Below are 23,203 nucleotides of genomic sequence, written 5' to 3' on the forward strand. Positions count from 1 at the left end.
ACACACACACACACACATATATTATGTAAACACAAACATTTATTTTGGATGTGATTAATTCACAAAGAGTAAAAATAAAGAATAAAAAAATAGCCCGCGCACTCTCAAAAATCAAAAAGTCACAAGCGAGATGAAAGCAGTGTAAGCAATTTACTGAAAAAACAAGGCAAACGTTTCGGTCACATGTTGATCATTTTCAATGCCAAGCTAACAATGTTGATTTAAGAAATCACATGATGATTTAGGAGATCACATGATTAAACCAGAACTGGAAGCACTGATCCAAAAAATTAAAATAAAAAATCGATTAATCGACAGCACTATTAGCAGTAGTATACATTTTTGTAATATAGTTAGTCACTCAGGCCTCATGTTCACATTATTGTAAATATTATGCCAGGTTGTTTCAGCATGGAACACCTGTTTCCTTTGCCTTTTCCTCACTATGGCAGAGAAACATTCACTGGGAGTTCAGTAAGAAACAAAACATAAAGGCCCCGCTTTTGGCTGGATGATTCACTTGGACTTTGAACTGACGTTGAGTTGCATGTCTTCAGTCAGATGAGGGATTTTAATATCTGCGTGAGTCTAAGCAATTACATCCAACTAAGGCTGTGAAAATCTGATAACGATTCGTGTAAAATATATCTGGAGCACTTCCTACCTATGTCAATTTTCCAATATCAGTAGTTGATTTAGAATGTGCTTTTCACTAAAGGGCTTGGCAGTGTCTGTAGCAGGTAAGGAACCTTCTTGGAAAGTATAATTGGTCCAATCATCACTTTTGTATAAAAGCTGGTGACATCAGCCCAACGTCTTCTATTGGATGTGGTAATTGCATTGGGGGCCCCTGTCTGTTTTGACTCTCTTGGATAGTTGTTTCGTGACGTACTACATCCTTTTCTCAGGAACGTTCATTTTTATGCCACAGGGAAGAACATGGTCTGCGCGCCCATTAAGACCGACTCAAATTGGGCTAGTTTTACATGCTTGAGATACAGCTGGGGAAACATTTCATACTCTGGAATGGTTTGAAAGTGCGTCAAAGGGTGCACTTCGTGGTAATAGCAGAAACAGCAATAGAAAGATTGATGTTAAACGGAGCTGCATAAAACTAGAACAGGTTCAAGTAAACATTTGACATTAGTAGTATATTGTAAGAGTAGATAAAAAACAGGAACCACAATATACGATGAATGATGATGCTCAAAGGAAACTTAATAAAAATGTAAATTATGATATAAATTAGTGGTTCTCACTGTAGGGTTGTGAACCAAAATTATCTAATATGGTTAATAGTAATAAAAATAATAGTATTATATTATATTATATTATATTATATTATATTATATTAATATTAAAAATGGCCAATACTTTTAGGCAAGGCCAATACTTTTACTACTACTACTACTAATAATAATAATAATAAATTAATAATAATCACCATCATAAATACATATATTAATACTATTCAAACACACTATAAAAGCATTTGTTATTGCATATATAAAAAGGTTAAAATTTTTATATTGGTGTGTATTCTTACTCTAATCCCTGAAGTCTGCAAACATCTGGCTCTGTTGTCTCTGTTAAACGCATTGCAACATTTCTTGCATTGGTCTGTGTTCGTGGAGCTTTCATGTGGGTATTCGATCATTTAAACACCCCGCTACCTCTCCTCCTGATTTCCTGTGCTACATGTCCTACACATATGCAGGCAGTTAGCACACACATGCATTGTGAACACGCAGGGCAGGCTGAAGACATTACACCAGCCCACAGGGAGGATTGGGTCCTCCTTACTATACCGCTTTCCAAATGTTTTGATGTTTGACCGTTGTTCAAAGAAGCAAAGATTGTCTTTATATTATTTATGGACCTGTTAAGTGTTATTGTCAGCTTCATTTCAGAGTTTTAGGTTTCAAGAAAATACAGTGGGCTCCAAAAGTCTAAAGACGGCTAGTGAAAATTATTCTATTTATTTATGATATTGTGATATTTGACTTTATTTTCACACCTATCACCAAACCGGTGTATGGAATCTAAACATAGTTAATATTAATAATTGATTTTTTTTATTATTATTTTTTAACAGAAAAGTCTATAAACAACCCTAAAAGAGCAGTTTAGAGTGCATGCATAAATCACACATATAAGAGTGGCTCCCGTTTCCCCACCTCTCATGCACTCTCTGCTTGGCACTTTGAAGGATCTCAATGCTGCCATACTTCAGGTGGTAGCTGTTTATAATATCTTCCACTAGATGGGGACATCGCTTAACTTAATCTTTACAACCTGCGCCTCATAGCCTGCGGCATATATCATCAGTGATAGAGTAATTGCAGCAATGTTTTGGGAGTGAGTGGGTACACCGCCACAGCTGCTTGCTATTGTTCAGTTCAGTTGTCTGCACTTAAGGGATCCTCAAATCAAAGCCATGAGCCGAAGGTAAACTCATGCTTATGTAATGGGAGTGGTGCAGTCATGCATTTTGATTTTAATAGAGGTATATGCTGTTATATGATTACATAATTCGCACACTGAAACAATTTGTTCGCTCTGAACTTCAAAGGACTCCTAAAAAGGTAACGGTTCATAATTTCCGAGATCTATTTGAAAGTGTTATTTCCAACTGAATCTAGGAATAAATTTATTCACTTTTTATTTAAAATTATATCACTTCTTTATTCATTTAACCTTAACCCTGACCTTATTTGTTTTGATAAATGTTATTGTTTGAGACATGCATAATAAATTTATATATATATATATATATATATATATATATATATATATATATATATATATATATATATAATTAAATCAAAATAAGAAATTATTAGTATTAGTAGTAGTAGTAGTAGTAGTAGTACCATCACACTACTACTACTAATAATAATAATTACTACTATTATTATTATAAATAAATAAACCAAAATACACACATTTATTAATTCAAATGCATCTTAAAATATTTTTTATAATAATAAAAATAATGATGATAATAATGACAATAATAATTTTTGGTGAAAAAAAGAATAACCTCTAAAGATGTTGAGCTGTGGTGCTTCTGTTGGAGATGTAGTTCAAATTTGACTTGCAACATATCCCAATCATATTACTGTAAAAATTACTGTATTTCATACTTAAGTGACAAATGTCTAAATGTGCAACGGCAGGTTTCGGCTGTGGGCGGTGGACAACACGGGTCGGCGTTCCAGTCCGAGTGAGGTGACAATCAAAACTCCCTGTCCCGCCGTGGATGATGTCAAGGCTCAAGGTAGAGAATTGCTTGCATATTGTACAATAGACTACTTAGGTTTGGAAAGCATGCATAGGATTATAAATCATCTGATTCGGTTGAATGTCCCCTCAGAAATAGCAGACAAGATTTATAATCTGTTCAACGGCTACACCAGCGGGAAGGAACAGCAGACGGCCTACAACACGCTCATGGACCTCGGCTCACCAACCCTCCACCGAGTTCTTTACCACTACAACCAGCGCTACGAGAGCTTTGGAGAGTTTACTTGGCGCTGTGAAGATGAACTGGGGCCCAGGTTTGTAAGATGATTCTCTGATGAAGCTTTGTTATAAAACCTAGCAGCTCTTTAAGACTATAATGGAATTTCATTAGTGACCAAATTGGAACGTTCTGTACACGCAGAAATTCTGTACAGTCCCAAATAGTTTCAAATAGCACTCCACACTGCAGACTTGACTTGCAGATGATTTTTTTTTTTCAATTAAATTGCATGAATGGTTAAATGTTTTTATTATTAATTAATTATATTAACTGTTTTTTTTTTTTTAACAAACTACATAGTTTAGAATTAAGTATATATATATATATAATGAACAATTCACCCATTTTGGATGCAACCTTGGATTTATTTTTTCATTGAGTTTGACAGAATACATTATGGGATGCTGCCTTGGAATGCATGTGGGAATGTTAGGGGGACACATTAATTTTTATTGATTGCAATTAAACCCGATATCTTGTTTTACAAGCTTTTGTATGCTTTTTTATGTTTTTCATTGCTCCCTAAATTACATAGTAAACACAGATTATTCTATTACGAATCTTAACGTCAGACATGTGATTAGGGTATTTGTGCTAATTAGGTTTAAATTGAACGCAATCAAACTGATTACAGTACGTTTAAGGGGATCACTAAAGCATCATGCTGACCACAAAACAGGGTGGTAATCTTTATACACCCTCCAAAACAAACCAAAGACAAATAAGGTCTGGATTTTCGAACTGCACTGAAACGCTGTCTAAACACAGCCATGTGTTGGATATAAAACATGAACGCTTCCTCGCTGATGCACAGTAGAGGCAGGTGACTTTAATTATGGCCATTTGGACAACCGTACCTGAGGCCTCGGTTCAGATTGAAAGGTTGTATTTAATTGTCTCCATGTTGCAAGGTTTTCCTTTCTTGCCCCTGAGTTGCTGCTTTAAAACACACTTGTATCAAATACTATCCCACCCAGTGTGACTGATGAGAGGGAACTGCTGTGAGGACTTTAACAGTAGGTGCTTTCAAACCAAGATCATGGATGCATGGTAGTTTAATCAGATTCAGGCCTATGTTTTCTGAGATATTTTCTCAGTCATACCCGAGGAGTCGAGGTTTGACTAGTTAGCATGCTTTAGTTAGCTCCTGCACAGTACAAAAAATAGTTGTCACTTGGGTGGTGTTACACACACACACACACACACACACACACCATGTACATATATATTAATTTATTTATTTTCTTTCTCTCTTTCTTTCTATCTATCTATCTATCCATCCATCCATCCATCCGTCCGTCCGAGAGTGTGCCTTAACTGTACCATTATGGGAGTAAAAAGTATCTTTATCCTTAATGCTTTATATTATTATAAATTATTATTAATATTATAAAGCAGCATTTATTGCAAATATTTTAATCACTCAGTCAATAAAAGAATGATAGAATAAATAAATACAAGTACAATGAAATATATATATATATATATATATATATATGTATATAATGTCATTTTTCAGGTCACTTTTCATTTTACATAAATACATTTCACTCAGTATTTATTTTTCTTTCTCTCTTTCTTTCTATCTATCTATCTATCCATCCATCCATCCATCCGTCCGTCCGAGAGTGTGCCTTAACTGTACCATTATGGGAGTAAAAAGTATCTTTATCCTTAATGCTTTATATTATTATAAATTATTATTAATATTATAAAGCAGCATTTATTGCAAATATTTTAATCACTCAGTCAATAAAAGAATGATAGAATAAATAAATACAAGTACAATGAAATATATATATATATATATATATATATATATATATGTATATAATGTCATATTTCAGGTCACTTTTCATTTTACATAAATACATTTCACTCAGTATTTATTTCTATTCACTTTTTTATTATGCTTATATTGGTAACACTTTACAATAAGGTTCATTAGTTAACTACATTAGTTAACATGAATTAATAATGAACTGCACTTATACAGCGTTTATTAATCTTTGTTAATGTTAATTTCAACATTTACTAATACATTATTAAAATCTGGTTAATATTAGTTAATGCACTGTGAACTAACATGAACATCTGTATTTTTATTAACTAACGTTAGCGTAGATTAGTAAATACAGTAACAAATGTATTGCTCATGGTTAGTTCATGTTAGTTAATATATTAACTAATGTTTAACTAATGAACCTTATTGTAAAGTGTTACCCTTATATTTATTGATTGCAACATGTTATGATATATTCAGTTTCATTATATATTGATGTTCATGTTTTTTCAAGGTGTGCATTTCACTTCATTTTTAATTTTAATGTGTATTTTATCTTTACATTTATTTATTTATGCTTGCTTGCATTTAATCCTTTTATTTAATTTTTTTGCAAGATACTGTATGTAATAAATTCATTTCAAAATGATTTTTTTTATTCTGTCAAATCTCTCCATACCTTTGAGTATGATTTAGCTCAGTTATTTTTTTAAATACATTTTAAATAGTTTTTTTTATATAGTAAATATTTATTATTAACCTTTCCTTAAGTAGGACCTTATGAGTGCTAAAGGGTAAAAGGTTTGTTGATCCCATGTTGACTCAAGGGACGTCATAAATACTGTCATTGTCCATCAGTGAGATTTGAGAACCGAGTTGAAATGATAACAGGTTGATTAGTACCCCCTAAAGCTGTCTTCTATGACAAATGCATTGAAATAACCCCAAAACAACATCCATTCATAATTAATTCATCCAGATATTTGCACAATGAATGGTGCGTGTGATCATGCCCCTATGATCGACCCAGTTCCATGAAATATTGCGCAAGTTTTTAGACTTCAGATAAGCTGTTCTAGTGGAGGTCTGGGGAGATGGGCCATTATCTCCCCAGCATCTGTCTTCCAAACAACTTGTATGCGTCATTTCCAATCTCATTGCGTCCATACAGCATTTTTTCAGCATAGGATAGGATGGAAATATAAACAAAGAAAATTTGTTTCTGTCTAATACAAAAGTTCTCTGGGGTTTCCTCATCTGCAGCATTTAAATGCAGTTTTCATGAACTAGTCATAATACAAGATAATTGTAATTAAACTGGCCCCCCTCAGCATATAAACCAGTTCAGACTTGGAACAAAATAGATTTGAAAAACCTGTGTTTTCTTTCTTTTTGAGCTATCAAGACAGAATTTCTTCTGACTCATTCTTAATTGGTGGGCCTATTGGTTGGACTGACTCGCGCTTTAATTGGTGGAATTCGGTGTGTTCATTTTAAAGTTCTTTGGCTGTTTTCGTTGGACATTGATGCTGTACAGTTACTATAGGGAACCGCGTTGAGTCATAAGGCCATTCCAAATGGATGTTATGGAAGCAGGTAGGTGTGCTACTCTGAATGTCTGTGGAATGCAGCTGATTGTTTCCTCCCAGACTAGTGCAAGAGATTTCGGAAAGCGAGAGTAAGAGAGAGGCACTGGCAGAGCCCAAGAGGTTGAAAACGTACCTTGGAAATAAGAGGCCATTTTCCACTTCCATACATGCTGGGATTTATGGTGACAACCGTTGCTATTTGGAGACCAAAACGGACTTTCTTGAAAAATTAAAGGATAACAAACCACAGGGTTTTGTTTTAAGCAAATAAACATCCAAATTCCTACAACCACTGAAATGTGGCAAGATATTAAAAACATAAATACACTCAAAAGAATGATATAAAAGACAGCATCTCTACAGCAGATGGGAATATATTTCATTTAATATGCAAGTGATTTCTGACATCATTAAAATTCCATTAATTTACCTTGTGAATGAATTGGAGGTCAAAGTAAATAATGAATTTATACTTTGTTTTGCGTGAAACCTCAATAAATTGCAAATGCAATCAAACAAGACATTGTGCATTCAGTTGAATCGTTTTAAGCCACATTTTAATCGTAAACACTTAAAAATGCACTTAGCTATCCCAAAGCCTGGTTGGTCCACACAGATTTGGTTTTTGGTATTTATGTGGTAGAGTGTTGAGCTTCTGGTTTGGCAGGGGTTTGAAGTGAAGCTATGACTTAGGAATGAGGCGCTCTTTCCGTACTCTTGGTATCGCATTTCAGCTTCTTGTCTTTTGCGAAAGGATATTGGCGCTTCATTGCATTCGCACATACTCAATAAATGCCCCTCTCAAGTCACCGTCGCTAATAGAATTCCCAGGTACTTAACCTTAGCTGCCGTTCACCTAATCGGTCCTGTGTTACCTCAGAAGCTTCTTGACGGGAACATTTATTTTTCAAGGTTTTGCCATTACAGTTTGATATAAAAACACCACAGGCTTGATTTATGGTCAAACTCCTCGGTCCAGATTTTGAAGAGCGTCGTTTAAGGGGTGCAGACAGAAGACCTGTGTTTTAGCTGAATATGGCCATCGCCTGCCGTTTCTATTTGTTATATTGGAGTCTCCCATCAGTCTTTCAGTCTCATGCTCCAGAGCAGCTTGTGAGGTGGGCATTCTCAGAATGGATAAATGGAATGGAATGCTCAATGTTTAAACCACCAGAGGAAGAAAAATTTCAAACCAGTGTCAAGAGCATTGCGCAATAGCAATATTATAAAAACTATGTAGTATGAGTATCACAATGGATGTTAGCAGAAAACACTAACAGGAATCACTTACACAGCAAGATAAAAGCTGTGTGTTGTTGAATAAAGCAATTTGATAGTACAGAAATAAAACAAAATGACAAAAAAGATCAATCAGAGTCAATACAAAAGTACTGTATGTGAGTTTAATTACTAAGGATTTATTGACTAATGGCCCTAATGATGATATATATAATATATGCCTTAGTGCTGTCAAAATAAACGTTTTTGTTTACATAATATATGCGTGTGTTCTGTGTATATTTATTATGTATATATACATACACATTTCATACATATAAATACATATTTCAGAAAAATGTTTATATATTAAATATATTTATATATTTTACAAATATATGAATATAAATATATACATGCAAATACATGTAAATATTTTCAAATATATATACTGTATGTGTGTGTATACCAACATACACAGTACACACACATATACACATATATTATGTATACAAAAACTTATTTTAGATGTGATTAATCGAGATTAATCATTTGACAGCACTACTATATATATGTATATATATATAAATAATAATAATACAAAAACATTTTATTAAAAATTTAATATTACTATTTTCTATTTTAATATATTTTAAAATGCAATTTGTTCCTGTATTGGAAAAACTGAAATCATTCTAATATTGATGGTGCTTGAGAAATATTTATTATAAATGTTTAAAACATTTTTGCTGAATGATATTTTTCTGGAATTTTTTTTTAATGAATATAAGGTTATATCTATTTTTTGACAACAATTCTATTCTTTCTGTACTTTGTAACATTCTAAAAGTTGTTTAATCATTTTAGCCAAATTTTTTTTCTTTCTTTTAAAATAATTTTGCATAGTTGCTTGAAATACATTACATATGCATTTAACCCAGACAATGTAATATATAAACATTAACACATTACTAACCAAGTGTTGTCTTTGTGTCTGCTACTGCAGGAAAGCAGGATTGATCCTGTCTCAGCTGGATGTACTCAGCGGTTGGTGCCGGGGTCTCCTCCAGGAACCAAAAATTGGCTTGCGCAGAGCATCCCTCAAGTATCTATCTTGTCGTTATACAGATACCAAAGCATTTGGGCTCAGCTGGGTGAATCTCGGCCAAGATTTACGTAAGGCCTGTGAAGATCAGATGCTCTCCGTTATGTACAATGATTATGGAGAACCCAAGGAACTTTAAACCAACTTGGACAACAAGAGGACCAGTCAGGGGCCGTACCTCAACACGGCCTCCACTTTAGGGCTTCTCTCTAGAGAATCGGCTCATCAGTTTTAACATTAATTGGTCATTTAATGATGAAGAGGAAAATATTTTGTGAGAACATGAGCATCCCATCCTGAGTTTTTAAGAAGCATTCAAGTGGGGTGTCTCTGGGCTTGCACATTAAAAAATGTACAGTGTACAGTCAAAGGAAAGTTGCATTAAAGTGTCATTTAGACCTAGTGGTGTATTTTGTCAAATAGTGCATACACCAGCTTGTATAGGTAGGACTTTTTCACAAGAACTAAAACTGTATCTTCTTAATGTGCTGAAAATGTTTGTCTCTGTAGTGCATATAGATATGGAAAGAGCTATAACAAATGTAAATGTCAATTAACTATTAAACACATACTAATGTGCTGAATGTAGTATTCAAAAATAAGGTATAAGATGGGACAAGAAACTGTACAGGAGTTTTTTAAAGTATAAGCAGTATTATGAAAATAACCATTTTAAAGTTGTGTACAATAACATGTCTTGTTTTATTTCCTATTCCAAATAAAATTATTTAATTGTGCAACTGAAATCTGAACAAAAGTAACGAGGGCTGCACAGTTTTTAAAGTTGCAATGAAACAGGAGTACAACAACAGATATTGTCTTAATCTATTATGACATATCTGAGTGAAGCAAATTATCGGGGAAAAATGCAAGGCGAGAACATGTTTCTGTCCACCAGTTGTTGATTGGTTGGAGGCGGATTGTAAAGTTGATTGAAAAAGGGGCGGGACCTAAACAGACTAAATAATTGGCCAGCATAAATCAACAGCAAAAAGTCTGTGAAGATTTTGACATTTTGATTAAAAATTTTGAGGTTGCAAAAAATGAAACATTCAGAAATCATAGCAGTAATCATTCAAAATAAGATCCTTAACATGCATTTAGAAAAGAGATTTTCTTTCATATTTAATCATTTCTTTATATTTTCCTTTTTTTCTTTATAATATGATTCAATTTCTTCAGCAACGATTTTTAAACATTTACAAAAATGTAACAATTAATATTTTCCTTATTCATAGGATTCCATATTGTAATTTCACTCTGCATCTTGCACCATTTGATGTTTAAAAAAAGATATATTAAAATATATCTTAAATCTTGACATTGATATTTAAATCTTGTTTTATATTTATTATACTGAGCACAATTATAGACATCAACTCTTTTAAACCCACCAAACTTGTGTGTATTTATACTTTATTGATATGACAGCGCACCTACACTTTAACAGACAGAAGAGCATACAAAAATAGTATCATATATTTCCATTACAATTGCTATACATTAACTCTTTTCCCAAAACACACGCATTTCACAGGTTTTGCATGTACATGTAGAGGGTATCAAATAAGGATAAGGAGAGGGGGAAAAATCTTGAAATCTTGAACTGACAGTCTGAGATAAGCACTTGTTTATATACCTGTATTAATGACATATAGGTGGAAGTAATATTGAGAATGTGGCTCACAACAAGCAAGAGCTATTGGTATAAAATATTCATAAAAATCAGCTACACTTGATATATGTGTGTGTGTGTGTGTGTGTGTGATGGTGTACATAAATGCTTGTGGGTTAAAATATGGGTCATATCTACATCTACATCTATGTTAGAGATCTTGAAAATATATTAGGTATTATTTCATAGATTAGTGTTGAAGAGGATTGTTTTTATGCACTTCTGTGGTTTGAATTACTGCCTTTGATCAGCCTTGCTCTTATGTGGAGTGAGAAACATTCAGGTTATTGTTTGGCATTTTCTTTTCAAGCCAATCTGAGAGCTGTCCACGCGCTCTCCGCCTCGCTATCATTCACAGCGCTCCTGGCTCCTTTCGCTTGGCTGTGCCCTTGTTCTCCTCGGCTTCGGGGTCACGGCAGGTGCACTCATCATGATCGCAGTCCACCCCGAATTGAATGACCTGTCAATCAATCGGACATGCTTTTACAAACATCCAAAAAACATTGGGCCACAAACGTAATACATTTAAAATTAGGAATGCACAATATATTGGTTTATTTTTATTTTTTGGTAACACTTTATAATAAGGTTTCATTTTTTTTTACTATATTAGTTATGAAATAACAATAAAAAATACTTCAAAAGCTTTTATTATTCTTAGTTAATGTTATTTCCGACTTTCACTAATACAGAATTAAAATAAAAACTTGCATCTGTTGATATTATTTAATGGACCTCACCTCAGCTAACATGATTTAGCAATGATCAATTGTATTTTTATTTACTAACCTTAAAGATTTACAAACGCTGTAACAAATGTATTGTTCATTGTTAGTTAATATTAGTTAATGCATTAATGTTAGTTAATAATGAATGGGACCTTATTGTAAAGTGTTACCATAATTTAATGATACTGTTCAATTTAATCAAATGAATATACATTTTTCATTTTTCAATTCAATATACCTAAATTAACTTTTTTCTCTCTCTCAAAATAGACAAAATAGAATACAATTTTAATATCAGTCATTTTTAGTTGTCAGCCATAATGTTAAAATAAAACAATAATAATAATAATGTTAATAATAACAACAAATTCATTTTTTGTCATTTCTAATATAATAATCTAATTTCATACATTCATCTAAGAATGATTGATAGTTTTAAAAGAATTAATATTAAAACTATACCGGCAAATTATAGCTCTCCATATGCGGAAACAGTTTATTATATATCCAAACAATTTGAACTCACTAGAACTAGTAAGTCCTTTAAAGGTTCAAGCATGAGTTACTTAATTTTATTATATACAATTAACAGTTTTCTCTGAACATGAGGCCGATTCTGAGAGGAAAGAATCTCAGAGGAAAGAAATGCATGAATCATGCCAAAGGGATTTCTGTTATACCTTATGGTAGGTGGCATTCCTGATTTATTCCTTTCAAATAAAATAAAGCGGCATCTGTTATTCCTGACAAAACTTCCTAACTTTCTCATACTTCCTCCGATGCCATTACTTCACCTGTGTGAGAGCATGGCTACCTGTTTTGCAATGCCCAAGGGAGTGAAATCCAACCTTCTTGAGTGGACTACAATTATCAAATTGAATATGCATAAACACTTTAAATGTGTCATAATGCCTTCCTAAAGGATTTTACTTAACCTAAAGGATCTGATGCCAATAACAGGAAAACGAGAGCCGTCTGCCAAAGATACTTTTGGCTCTCTTGCGCATGTGGAGTCCTTTCAAAGAGTCCAGCTTCTACCTGATTCCACATCCCTGTGCAAGAGCAGCTGGCGAGGAGAACTCTGTAGAATGTATCCCTTCAAAACCTACACCCAATCCAAAATGTTTTTCCTGCCATGCTCGCATTCTCCAAGTCATAAGCAATATCATTTTTTATTCTTCAGTTTCTAGCTTGTGTATATATAGTTTATTTCTTTATTCTTGCTCTCCATCCGTTTTATCACCTTAAGCACATTGCGAATTTATTGGCAATAACAATTTTAAACCAATCTTACCACTTTGTGTTTAAATTAACGTGTTACATACTGCAAGTTAAATATCTGAATCTAAAACACGTGCATTATTAACGTTGTTTTAGAAAAGGCTGGAAAAAGAAAAATGACCTAATGCCTAAACTAAAGAGTCGTGTAACAGTAAATGGGAAGGATGTGTGGAATGCATCTGCTCCGGCCAGCAGAGGAAAACTGCCAGTGAATGTTAAACAACGCTGTAGTCAACCATCTGAAGCACTACTCAAAATCATCTGACCTGGACCTCACGTATATCTGGCTCAAGACAAATCGATAGTCAAGAAAAGTCCAAATCTGACCAAAACAATGTTGCGATTCAAAGACACCAGCATGATTAATTTCAGTTTTTGTTGCATTTATTTTCAATTTATTAAGACAATATATGATTTCAAGATCTACATTTTTTTAGTTGTCAGTAATAGAATGAATATATAAAATGTAAAATAATAAAATATAGAATAGATAAACAGAACTAATACTAACAGTCAAACTATAGCCTTCCATATGCAGAACTATATGTATACACAGTCTATATATATATATATATATATATATATGTGTGTATATATATATATATATATATATGTGTGTGTGTATATATACACACACATTCATAATTAGCTGCAGTGCAATTCACTAGGTGTTTTCATCAGTTTCAACACCTAATAGGAAAGACACCATGACCTTACTGTATTCCGATGATAAATATAAATGCCTCTTCAGACTGCCTAATGCTCAGTGTCAGTTCAAGCTGTCCACTTTGAGGTATCCATTCTAAAATGCATTTTCCTGGCCTCCTCTCAAAGAGGGGTTTTAGTAGGCAACCCTGCTATGTTTTTGGGCAGTATCCAAAGTTTGATTTAGATTACATGAATTTATTGAAAACGAAACCCTCCATGAGTCACTTTAAAAAGATGTATTTTTTAAAAACACAATTAACCCCTAGCAACAGTTTCTGCAATGTGCGTTTGCAATCTGAGATACTGGAGAACAACAAACTGAAATCTTATCTGAAGCAAACAATGAAGGTATCTTTTACCTTATACAGTACATGACGTTGGGAGAAATGAAATCCCTAAACATGAAATCCCTAAACGCGAGGGAGGACACACTCCACAGGTTGCCTGACCGACCACATCTAATGCTAAGCGAAAGATAGAATAAACTTAACCTCCATGGCAACAACATGTTTTCACGGACAACATTGTTTTGAGGCCCCATGTTAGTGCTGGCATCTCACTTCACTAAAGTATGCGCTCCTTGATTGGCTCTCTCCAGAGTTCCCAAAAAACTACTAATTATGTTCCCCTCCATTTCATTTCTAATGTAAACTTCTCCTTTTTGTCTTTAAATGAAAGCTGAACATGCTGAAAAACAAATTTTAGGTAACACATCACAACAGTGAAAGGCAGAATGAAGTGTTTCCAGGTTTTTTTGTGTTTTTGTCTTGTCAACTCTTTCCATAATGTTAAGATGAAGAAACCCAGTGCATGCCCTGAGGGGAATCAGATGACCATTCTTCTAACCATATTTGCAGCAAGGAATGTGAATAGTGGTTCTTCATAAACCTGTGGCATCATCTGTATGGTTTTCTCAAATGGAGCCACACAAAAAGGGGAAAGAGTTGACTGAAAAACTGGTTCGAACCAGTCAAGTAAATTGTACTTGATAGTAGGCAAAGGGGAAAAAACAAACAAACAGCCCCAATAGTCCAAAGCTCAGAAGATCATAAGTTTCAACAGTCTGACCAATACATGGACAACTATAATACCTGAAGAAAGCTTCCATTAGCTTTCGTATTCATCTGAAGGAAAAAACCTCCAGAACCAAGGGTTGCAAAAGCAGACTTAAAGTCTACTTATGTTTGGCCTTGGTGGTTCGAAAATAAAATATTAATAATGACACATAAACTAAAGCATAATCTGAGCTGACCTCTTCACTTATCATCAGTCTGTAATGGGAAATACCTTCTGGATATGCTGCAGAGCAACTGGAACATGTGCTGTGGAATAATTTATACTAAGTCTCCGATATAAAAGCAACTGTTTTGCTAGGTAACAAATGAGGGCAAGAGGAGATGAGAGGGTCTGGCAGATAAGGGGTATTTGAATATCATAAAACATCCCTCTAAAGGAATGGTGAGTTCCAAGGTAGAATGAATAGCTCATAAAACCTGTCTGCTTCACTCTGAAATTATATTAAAAATGATCAAATCGGATATCCGGGGGGGGAACTTGGATATGCAACTGATGATAAAACTAAATAAATAGATCAAATGTATTATATAAAAAAATATATAAATATAAATTTTAGGGTTAGCGTTATGACAAGGGTTCGTTTTTTTTTAAGATTTTCTTTTAAAGATATTAATAACAATAAAATTAGGGCTGTCAAATGATTAATCGCGATTAATCACATCCAGAATAAAAGGTTTTGTTTACATAATATATGTATGTGTACCGTGTATATTTATTATGTATATTTAAATACACACACGTGCATGTATATATTTAAGAAAAATATGTTATGTTTATATTTTAAATCTATTTATATATAATATAAATGTGAATACATGTAAATATTTTCGAAATATATACTGTATATGTGTGTATTTATATATACATAATAAATAAACACAGTACACACATATTATGTAAACAAAAACTTCTATTCTGGATGCGATTTATCACATTTAATCGTTTGACAGCACTAAATAAAATGTATTTTTGTACAAAAAAAATTATCAGAACATATACAAAATTAGAATATATTATATCAATATTTTTTTTACCTTTCATATGATAATTTTTTTATTTTATTTTTTTTTTAATCTTAAACAATTTATTCAAGTCTCACACATTTGAACGGCACACCATACTAAACACTGCTCCACCCTTTCATCTTCAAGATACGTCCCTTGACATCTCTGGCAGAGCTAAAATCCAGAGAGAATTACAATAAACAGTCATCCATTATTTTTCAAAAACACTCGACTGTTCATTTCAACACTCTTTTCGATTCCAGACTTCACACGACTCTGCCGCGTTACTTCTGTTGACTTTTAGCGAAGCCTGGTATGTTACTTTCGTCACATATCATTTGTGATTATTTTACAACTGGTTTAACGCATCCATCAGTTTCATAACATCCTTTAAATTCCCTCTGTCTAGCTGACCTGCGCACACACCGATAAGATCATTCATTTGCTTTGGCACCTCAGAACTACAATTGTCGACAAAGTCTGATGAGTTAGTGCGCAGGGTGAATTTAAACAGGATTCTGTGAATTGCGGGATGGACTCTAGAGGAACAGAAACCGGAATAATATGTTTTATGATCATGTATATACCACATTTTACTGTGGCAATGATATTTTCATTCGGTTTTATTTTTGCGATAAAAGGAGAACCGGTGAGAATCAATCTGTCAGCATGCTGTGGGAAGATGTGGCACGCAGTCCATCAACCATCGCGCTAAATGTTTCTCTTGGCCACGGGAGATGTTAAAGATGTCTCCATATGAGAGCGGATGGTGTCGGAAATCCCTGACAACAAAATGCCTCATTACTGACGTAAATGTAAACTTGGGAATGTCTAAACCATATACAGACAAAATAAAAATAGAAAACTGAAGGACTGTATTTCTTGACCCTTTGGACTGGGTTCATCCAGATTTGAATTCCTGCGGGCGCAAATGGCTTCAAAGTCACTCTTGAGACACATTATGTGCTACTAACCCGACCTATTATGATGTATTTATACATGCTTTTAAAAATGTTTTCAATGGATCACAGATTTGATTTGCGAGTTCCATTTTGGTAAAATGGCCCAGTTAATAGACGAACATGGAGTTCTGACTACAGAGATAGTGAAGAGCAAAACAGGTTTCCCCATCTGTGCATGAAGCTCCATGACGCAATAACTGGAACGTAAAACTAAAAAATCAACACCGTCATAATTTATCACTGATTATGTTGCTCCCTGATCCTCCTGGACCACCTCAATGCTCTGCTGGTGGTTATCTATCAAACTGCTCTTTTCTCTTTGAGATCTGACATGAGGCAGATGTGAATTCTTGCCGTTGGTTTTACTTCTAAAATACTGCTGGCGTACCTATCAGTATTATAAATACAATTCTTTCATCTTTTATGCACCCTGATATTCTTCCAAACCCATATGCTGTTGTTATTACATTTTTTTATCAGTGGCACTCTAAAGTTATTTTCTTTAAAAAGATGTAGCATAGCTTTGTATGGGGAGTAGAACAAAATCTAACTTGTTATTCACTAAAATGCTCAACTTTTTTCCTTTTTTTTTTACTGATCAATTTAATACATTCTTGAATGGGGAAAGGGACTTTGATATGATGCAGGGCAACAACTCCATAAATGCAGTTATGCCCTATAATTCAAGATATTGGGGGAAAAAATGCTCCTTTATGAGTTTTTGTCTCATATTTATATCATATGATAAACAATATCACACGAGCAGTGAGAGCAATCACACGAGTACTGTTTGTCCCAAATGTGATTTTACACAACAGTTCAGTAAATAAGAAGTTAAACTTGTGTTATATTTTAAACACAATACTGTCTGTTTTTACTCAGTTTTGCCAACAAAAATATTACCTATAAAGCCACAGCAGAACTGTTGTGTGTCTCCGAGTAACACAGCGGTATTTCTGAATGAATCCGCGTTTTGAACGAATCAGGTGAACCAATGATTCAAAGGCCCATTCATAAAGTTTACCGTTTACTGAATTCCATCTTAAACATGCCGTTTGAACGAATCGAATGAATGAATGACTCATAAAGAAATTTAACGCCACCTGCTGGCAGTTTTAGTTTCTTATTTAGAGTATTATTTCATTAAAAAAGGGGGTAAAACGCTTTAAAGGGACAGTTCACCCCCCCAACAATTAAATTATGTCATAATTTACTCGAACTTGAATAACTTACTTTCTTTTGTGGAACATAAAAGAAGGTATTTTGAAGACTGTTGGTAACAAAGCTGTTTTGGTTACAAATGACTTCCATTGCATGAACGAAAAAAACTGAGATGTTTCTTAAATTATCTTCTTTTATGTTCCATAGTATATGTTAGTCCGTTGTAGCCTAAACGTGTAATAAATTTTATGTTGAATCAAATAAAATATTTCTTTCTAAAGCTACTATTTGTAATGTCTACTTAATACTTTCTCATTTAACACAAAAATAGCTTTAAATAATCTAAGGGGGTATTTTCACAGCCAATTTTTTTTCACACTGTTGTTTGCGAATAATTAGATAAATTAATCAACACATGTAATTTAATTAGATAAAAAATTGTAATCGACTGACAGCCCTAATATATATATATATATATATATATATATATATATATATATATATATATATATATTACTGACCCCAAACTTTTGAAAAGTAGTGTTTATAAGGAAAAACAATAATTAATATATAAAATATATATATATTTTTTTTAAATGTATCCCAAGTCTCACACTTCATTAATTTGAATGACATACTGTACTAAACACCTCTCCACCCTTTCACATTTTTAAGATATATCTATCTCCTGACATCACTGATGGAGCTAAAATCCAGACAGAAATACAATAAACACTCAACTGTTCATTTCAACACTATTTTCACTTCTATGCTTCAAATGTTTATCGAGTGACTTCAGAAACCTTGAAACACAGTGATCAAATCATTTGGACTACTTTTAGGGTGCTTGTATTGTGTGTCTGTTTTAATCTTTTTCGATGCTTTTGGTCAACATAAACCGCTGTGAAATTTTATTTACTCAGTATCTCTGAAAGATACTGAGTAAATACAGAAAAGCAGAAAAGCATATGGTTTTGTAGCGACATGAGGGTGACAGAATGAGTTAGAATTTAGAAAGAATCTAGAATAATTTCCATCTTGCATAAAATCACATTAGCTGTGAGGGACTCTTTTGACTCTTGTATGATGTACTTTATCTCTAATCAGAAAGAAATCACATCATATAATTAGCACTCACCTCACAGGACTGAATGCAGTGGATCTGTGCTGGATTCGGATGCCACTTCAACATGCCAGTACAGACAATACTCTTTCAAAAGAAGAGAAATAGAGGAACACAAGAGGGAAGGGGAAGGAGAAAGTCAATTACCGCATTGTAATGATGACATCATTAAACAAAAAAGCTGACTTGTTATTATTGATTAAGTTCTTGTAACAAATCTTCTTGAGAGGAAATCTGAAAATGGGGTTTCGATTTATTCCTATTTTATTTAGACTTTTCCAGAAATCGAATAATATCAAACTTAATTTTAAAAGACAAAAAGGAGACATGGTGCCTAAAAATAATACTGCAAATTAATATCCAATAACTATGACATATAATAAGGGTTACTCTTTGCCTCCTGTCCTTTCAAATTGAACAAATATTTCACTGATTTGACATTTTCTCAGAATTGGAAAGCTGACCTGTTTCTAAAGCAGCATTTCTGGAAAGAAACTTGCTTATCTCTTATTCATCTACCTCCTACTGTGACCTTTCCTCCATCATTCTTACCCAATCTGCAATACTTTGGACAACATTCCTGGAAAGCAGGCTGTTCTTAGGGGTGCTGATGTATCATTATAAACAATGGGAGTCCGACACCTTCAGAGGCGTCATGCTTGACGTGTGGCATTTTAAGCGTCTCTTATAAAAACATCACACTGTAATCATTACTCTCACGAGCTGATATGACAATGACAGACAGAATCAACACTTTCGCGGAGAGGTGAGTTGAACTTGGTTTTGGAGCGAGAATCAAGGAAACCCAATCCAACTTATTACTCTGATGTGCCAACAATGCGATTCCAATTTTGCATCCAAAATATTCAGTCTGGAAGCTCCTCTGCCTAGAGCCAAATTAGGTCCCCCCAAACAAAGATCAGAAAAGTGAGCGCTTTTACATTTGACAGATGTCAAACACACCTCATGTCATGATGTCTGGAACAGGGAAAAAATACATTTCATTTCGGTCTAAGAAAATCACTTCAAGGGGCATTTTTGAGGCTCAGTCTTGACTACATTTACAAGACAACTTGCAAAAACCTTTTGTGTGCAGGCTGAATTAAAGGACAAGGACAACCTGGTCCCTTAAAAAGACATTTATCTTTTATTGCCATATCAGCTCTTAGATCATTACAATAAAGACTAAGTAAGATCTTTATATAAGAACAATACAGTAACTACCGTATTGGCCCGAATATAAGACGACCCCCCCTTTTTCCAGATGTACCTTTTGGAAAAAGGCTTTTTAAAAACCAAATCTTGTTTTTTCTCAGTAAAACACATTTTGTCTTCAATTATTTTCATATTGCATATTTTTCCTATTTTAATTTTTGTTTTGAAAGTATGGTAAAAACTGGTAAACTGTACCAACAATCACACTTAAAAAATATACACTTTTTGATATACCATTTAAAAAAATCTGAATTAGGACATTTAGGCTATCCATCTAATAGTAGTCTACCAAAATCTTATTAACAGAGGAAGTTAAATCTTACTGTAGTTTTCAAATCTGGGTACTGTCTTACGTTTTATAATCACAAAGGGAGTTTGGTCCCATCAGGCTAATGTGACAGTCACGACTCATGCAGCTGTAAGGTTTTCTTATTCTTTTGTTTTTACTCGCGATCTTTACAACACGCATTACATTACGTATTTCATGGCACACTCGTTTTATGCGTATTTCATGGCACACTCGTTTTATGCGTACATGTCAAAGTCTAGACCCTGAATATAAGACGACCCCGTTTTTTCAGATGTATTTCCAAGAAAAAAACATCGTCTTATATTCGGGTCAATACAGTATTTATAATGTTCAATTCGATAATATTAGTGGTCACACTTTATTTTAAGGCCCAATTATCGCTATTAACAAACCATTAACTACGACTTTTGCCTCAAATTCCTAATTTGCTGCTTATTAATAGTTAGTAAGGTCATTGTTAAGTGTACTGTAGGTATTGGGCAGGATTAGGGCTGTATAGAATATGTGCTTTATAAGTACTAATAAACAGCCAATATGTTAATAATAGGCATGCTACTAAGCAACTAGTTATTAGTGAGAATTGCTCCCTATACTAAAAAGTGTAAAGTGTTACCATATTGTATAATAATGCATATTATTATTTTAATGCATTATAAACTATCAAGGAACATTTTTACAGCATTTATTTATCTAGGTTAATGTTAAATGTATAACTATTTTATATAATTTAGATTTATTTATTTTATTGTTATAATGCATTTATATTTTATAATATTTATAAATAATTAGAATGTATAAATATACTCATGTTGGTAATTCACGTTCATTCCTGTTGAATACAACTTAAAATGATTTTTAAATGTATTAGTATGTACAAATCTACTCTCCCTCAGGCCATCCAAGACGTAGATGAGTTTTTTTTCTTCATAGGGTGAAACAAATTTAGCATTACATCACTTTGCTCACCAGTGGATCCTCAGCAGAAAATGAAGTAAATGAATACATTCTAATTAATAAATGCTGTAAAAAATCATGTTGTTTATTAATTAATGATATCCAATGCATTTCTAATAGTTTAATAGTAAATATTGAAAAAATGGAAAGTGCCTAAATTCTAAAAACTTGAAGTTTGGTTAAAGCACTAGAACAGCCAATGATATCAAATAACAATTTGTGGCAAACTGGCTCCACCACCTCACCTGCACCTTGCTGGGAAGCATCCAGTGCTCTACTGTATCAGCGCTGGAGCCATTGGTTAACACCACAGGGTCACTCAAGGCCACAATGCATGTTGGGTAACAGACTGCACCTGCCATGACACAAAGCAAGCTTTGCTTTAACCATCATTTGCATCTGTTGAATTTATTCATGTGAGCACATGAATAGCCAAGCTCCGGACTAGTCATCCATAGTCGAACAGCTTGGCAGGTTGGCACTCAAAAGTATCCTAGTGCATGCAACTGACTGTGGTCTTGTGGCCCAGGTACAGTACAGTATGTCTAGACCTCTTATTAGGAAGAATAAATGCAGTGGCATAAATATACAGCCAAATAAAACAATATAGTAAGATGCATATATGTTCAGACAATGATTGAGACAATAATCATTGCTTTGTTAGAAATTGACTGTCTAGTTATTTCCATATTTGAAATGGGCAACTTTTATCTCATAACCAGTAAATTGTCTTGTCAGTTTAAATCCTCACCCACGTCAAAGCCCTCCTCACAGCTGTATTCCACCAGATTAAGGTCAAGAGGAGGCTGGCACGGTCCCTCTATCTTCTTACACATAGTAAAGTCCTCAGTCCATTTGCCATCTTTGGTGCATCGAATGCTTGACTGCAGGGACAATAGTAGATGAGTGTTTAATGACTGCAGAGTTTAGGAATACACAGATAGAGGTGGCCTACAAAGTGCTACAATACCCTTTCTGTTGAATCGGGACACTGTAGGGTGCAGATACTATCGAAATCCAAATTGTTGGTGCAGGTGTACATGCCCTCAAACATCAGCGGGAGAGGAGGGCATGTGACAGGTGAACAGCTGCCCTCTTGCCACATCCCACCCTCCAAACACTCCAACCTCAGAAACTTCCTGAGAAAAACAAGTCATTAGCATGAAGAAGGGGTAAAACTGTTTTACGCACATACCTACAGTATAATACCTGTATAAAGTCATTACTTTGGCTGCGTTTCTAGTAAGCTGACTCACTAAGCCCTACACTACTAGATTTCTCAATGTTGTCAAAACAGTAAAAACGAACTCTAACCTATCCCTAAGTATTACTGCAATTTAAATATATTTATGTCATGACAACTCTTGGAGGGATTGGCATGGTAATGTACATGACAATGTTAATGTATTTGGTCTTGGCGGAATAGATCTGCTACGCTGCTGCTGCTGTGGTAGAGCAAGTACAGAGACTTGCTGCTGCCAATACATCCACAACATGCTGCTGTGAACATGTAAGAAATATTGCTGCTGCAAATGTAACATACATGAAATAACCCCATATAACATACATGAATTACCTCGTAGCAGATCTATACAGGTGGAGCTGGGGAAAGTGGAGGGTTTCTGAAGCAAGCTGCAACTGCTACGGAAAGCACTAGTCATATATTTGAATGTGGCGATACAGGAGAGAACCAATCAGCTGTGCCATGTGATAATGAAGTCATTAGGTCAGATTGAATTAGACCTATTGGACTGCGCCATCTAGAGTTTCATGCCAGAACTCTG

General features: G+C 34.0%; 2 protein-coding genes across 2 annotated transcripts in view; one reads left to right on the plus strand and one right to left on the minus strand.

Annotated features, from left to right (window-relative positions):
• LOC107568982 (astrotactin-1-like) overlaps window positions 1–9,941 on the plus strand; it is a 12,295-nt gene extending 2,354 nt beyond the window's left edge. The window contains exons 3-5 of the mRNA XM_016254981.1: window positions 3,180–3,280; window positions 3,377–3,560; window positions 9,123–9,941. Coding sequence (XP_016110467.1) covers window positions 3,180–3,280; window positions 3,377–3,560; window positions 9,123–9,360 — 523 coding nt within the window. The 3' untranslated portion in view covers window positions 9,361–9,941. The remainder of the gene's footprint in view (window positions 1–3,179; window positions 3,281–3,376; window positions 3,561–9,122) is intronic.
• Window positions 9,942–10,627: 686 nt separating this feature from the next.
• LOC107568983 (pappalysin-2-like) overlaps window positions 10,628–23,203 on the minus strand; it is a 75,651-nt gene continuing 63,075 nt past the window's right edge. Inside the window, exons 18-22 of the mRNA XM_016254982.1 lie at window positions 22,390–22,558; window positions 22,171–22,303; window positions 21,665–21,774; window positions 18,956–19,027; window positions 10,628–11,356 (exon numbers count right to left, since the gene is read on the minus strand). Of these exons, the coding sequence (XP_016110468.1) occupies window positions 11,249–11,356; window positions 18,956–19,027; window positions 21,665–21,774; window positions 22,171–22,303; window positions 22,390–22,558 (592 nt within the window). The 3' untranslated portion in view covers window positions 10,628–11,248. The remainder of the gene's footprint in view (window positions 11,357–18,955; window positions 19,028–21,664; window positions 21,775–22,170; window positions 22,304–22,389; window positions 22,559–23,203) is intronic.

Source organism: Sinocyclocheilus grahami, unplaced genomic scaffold (assembly GCF_001515645.1).
Source record: "Sinocyclocheilus grahami isolate Dianchi unplaced genomic scaffold, SAMN03320097.WGS_v1.1 scaffold1299.1, whole genome shotgun sequence".
Classification (NCBI taxonomy): Eukaryota; Metazoa; Chordata; class Actinopteri; order Cypriniformes; family Cyprinidae; genus Sinocyclocheilus; species Sinocyclocheilus grahami.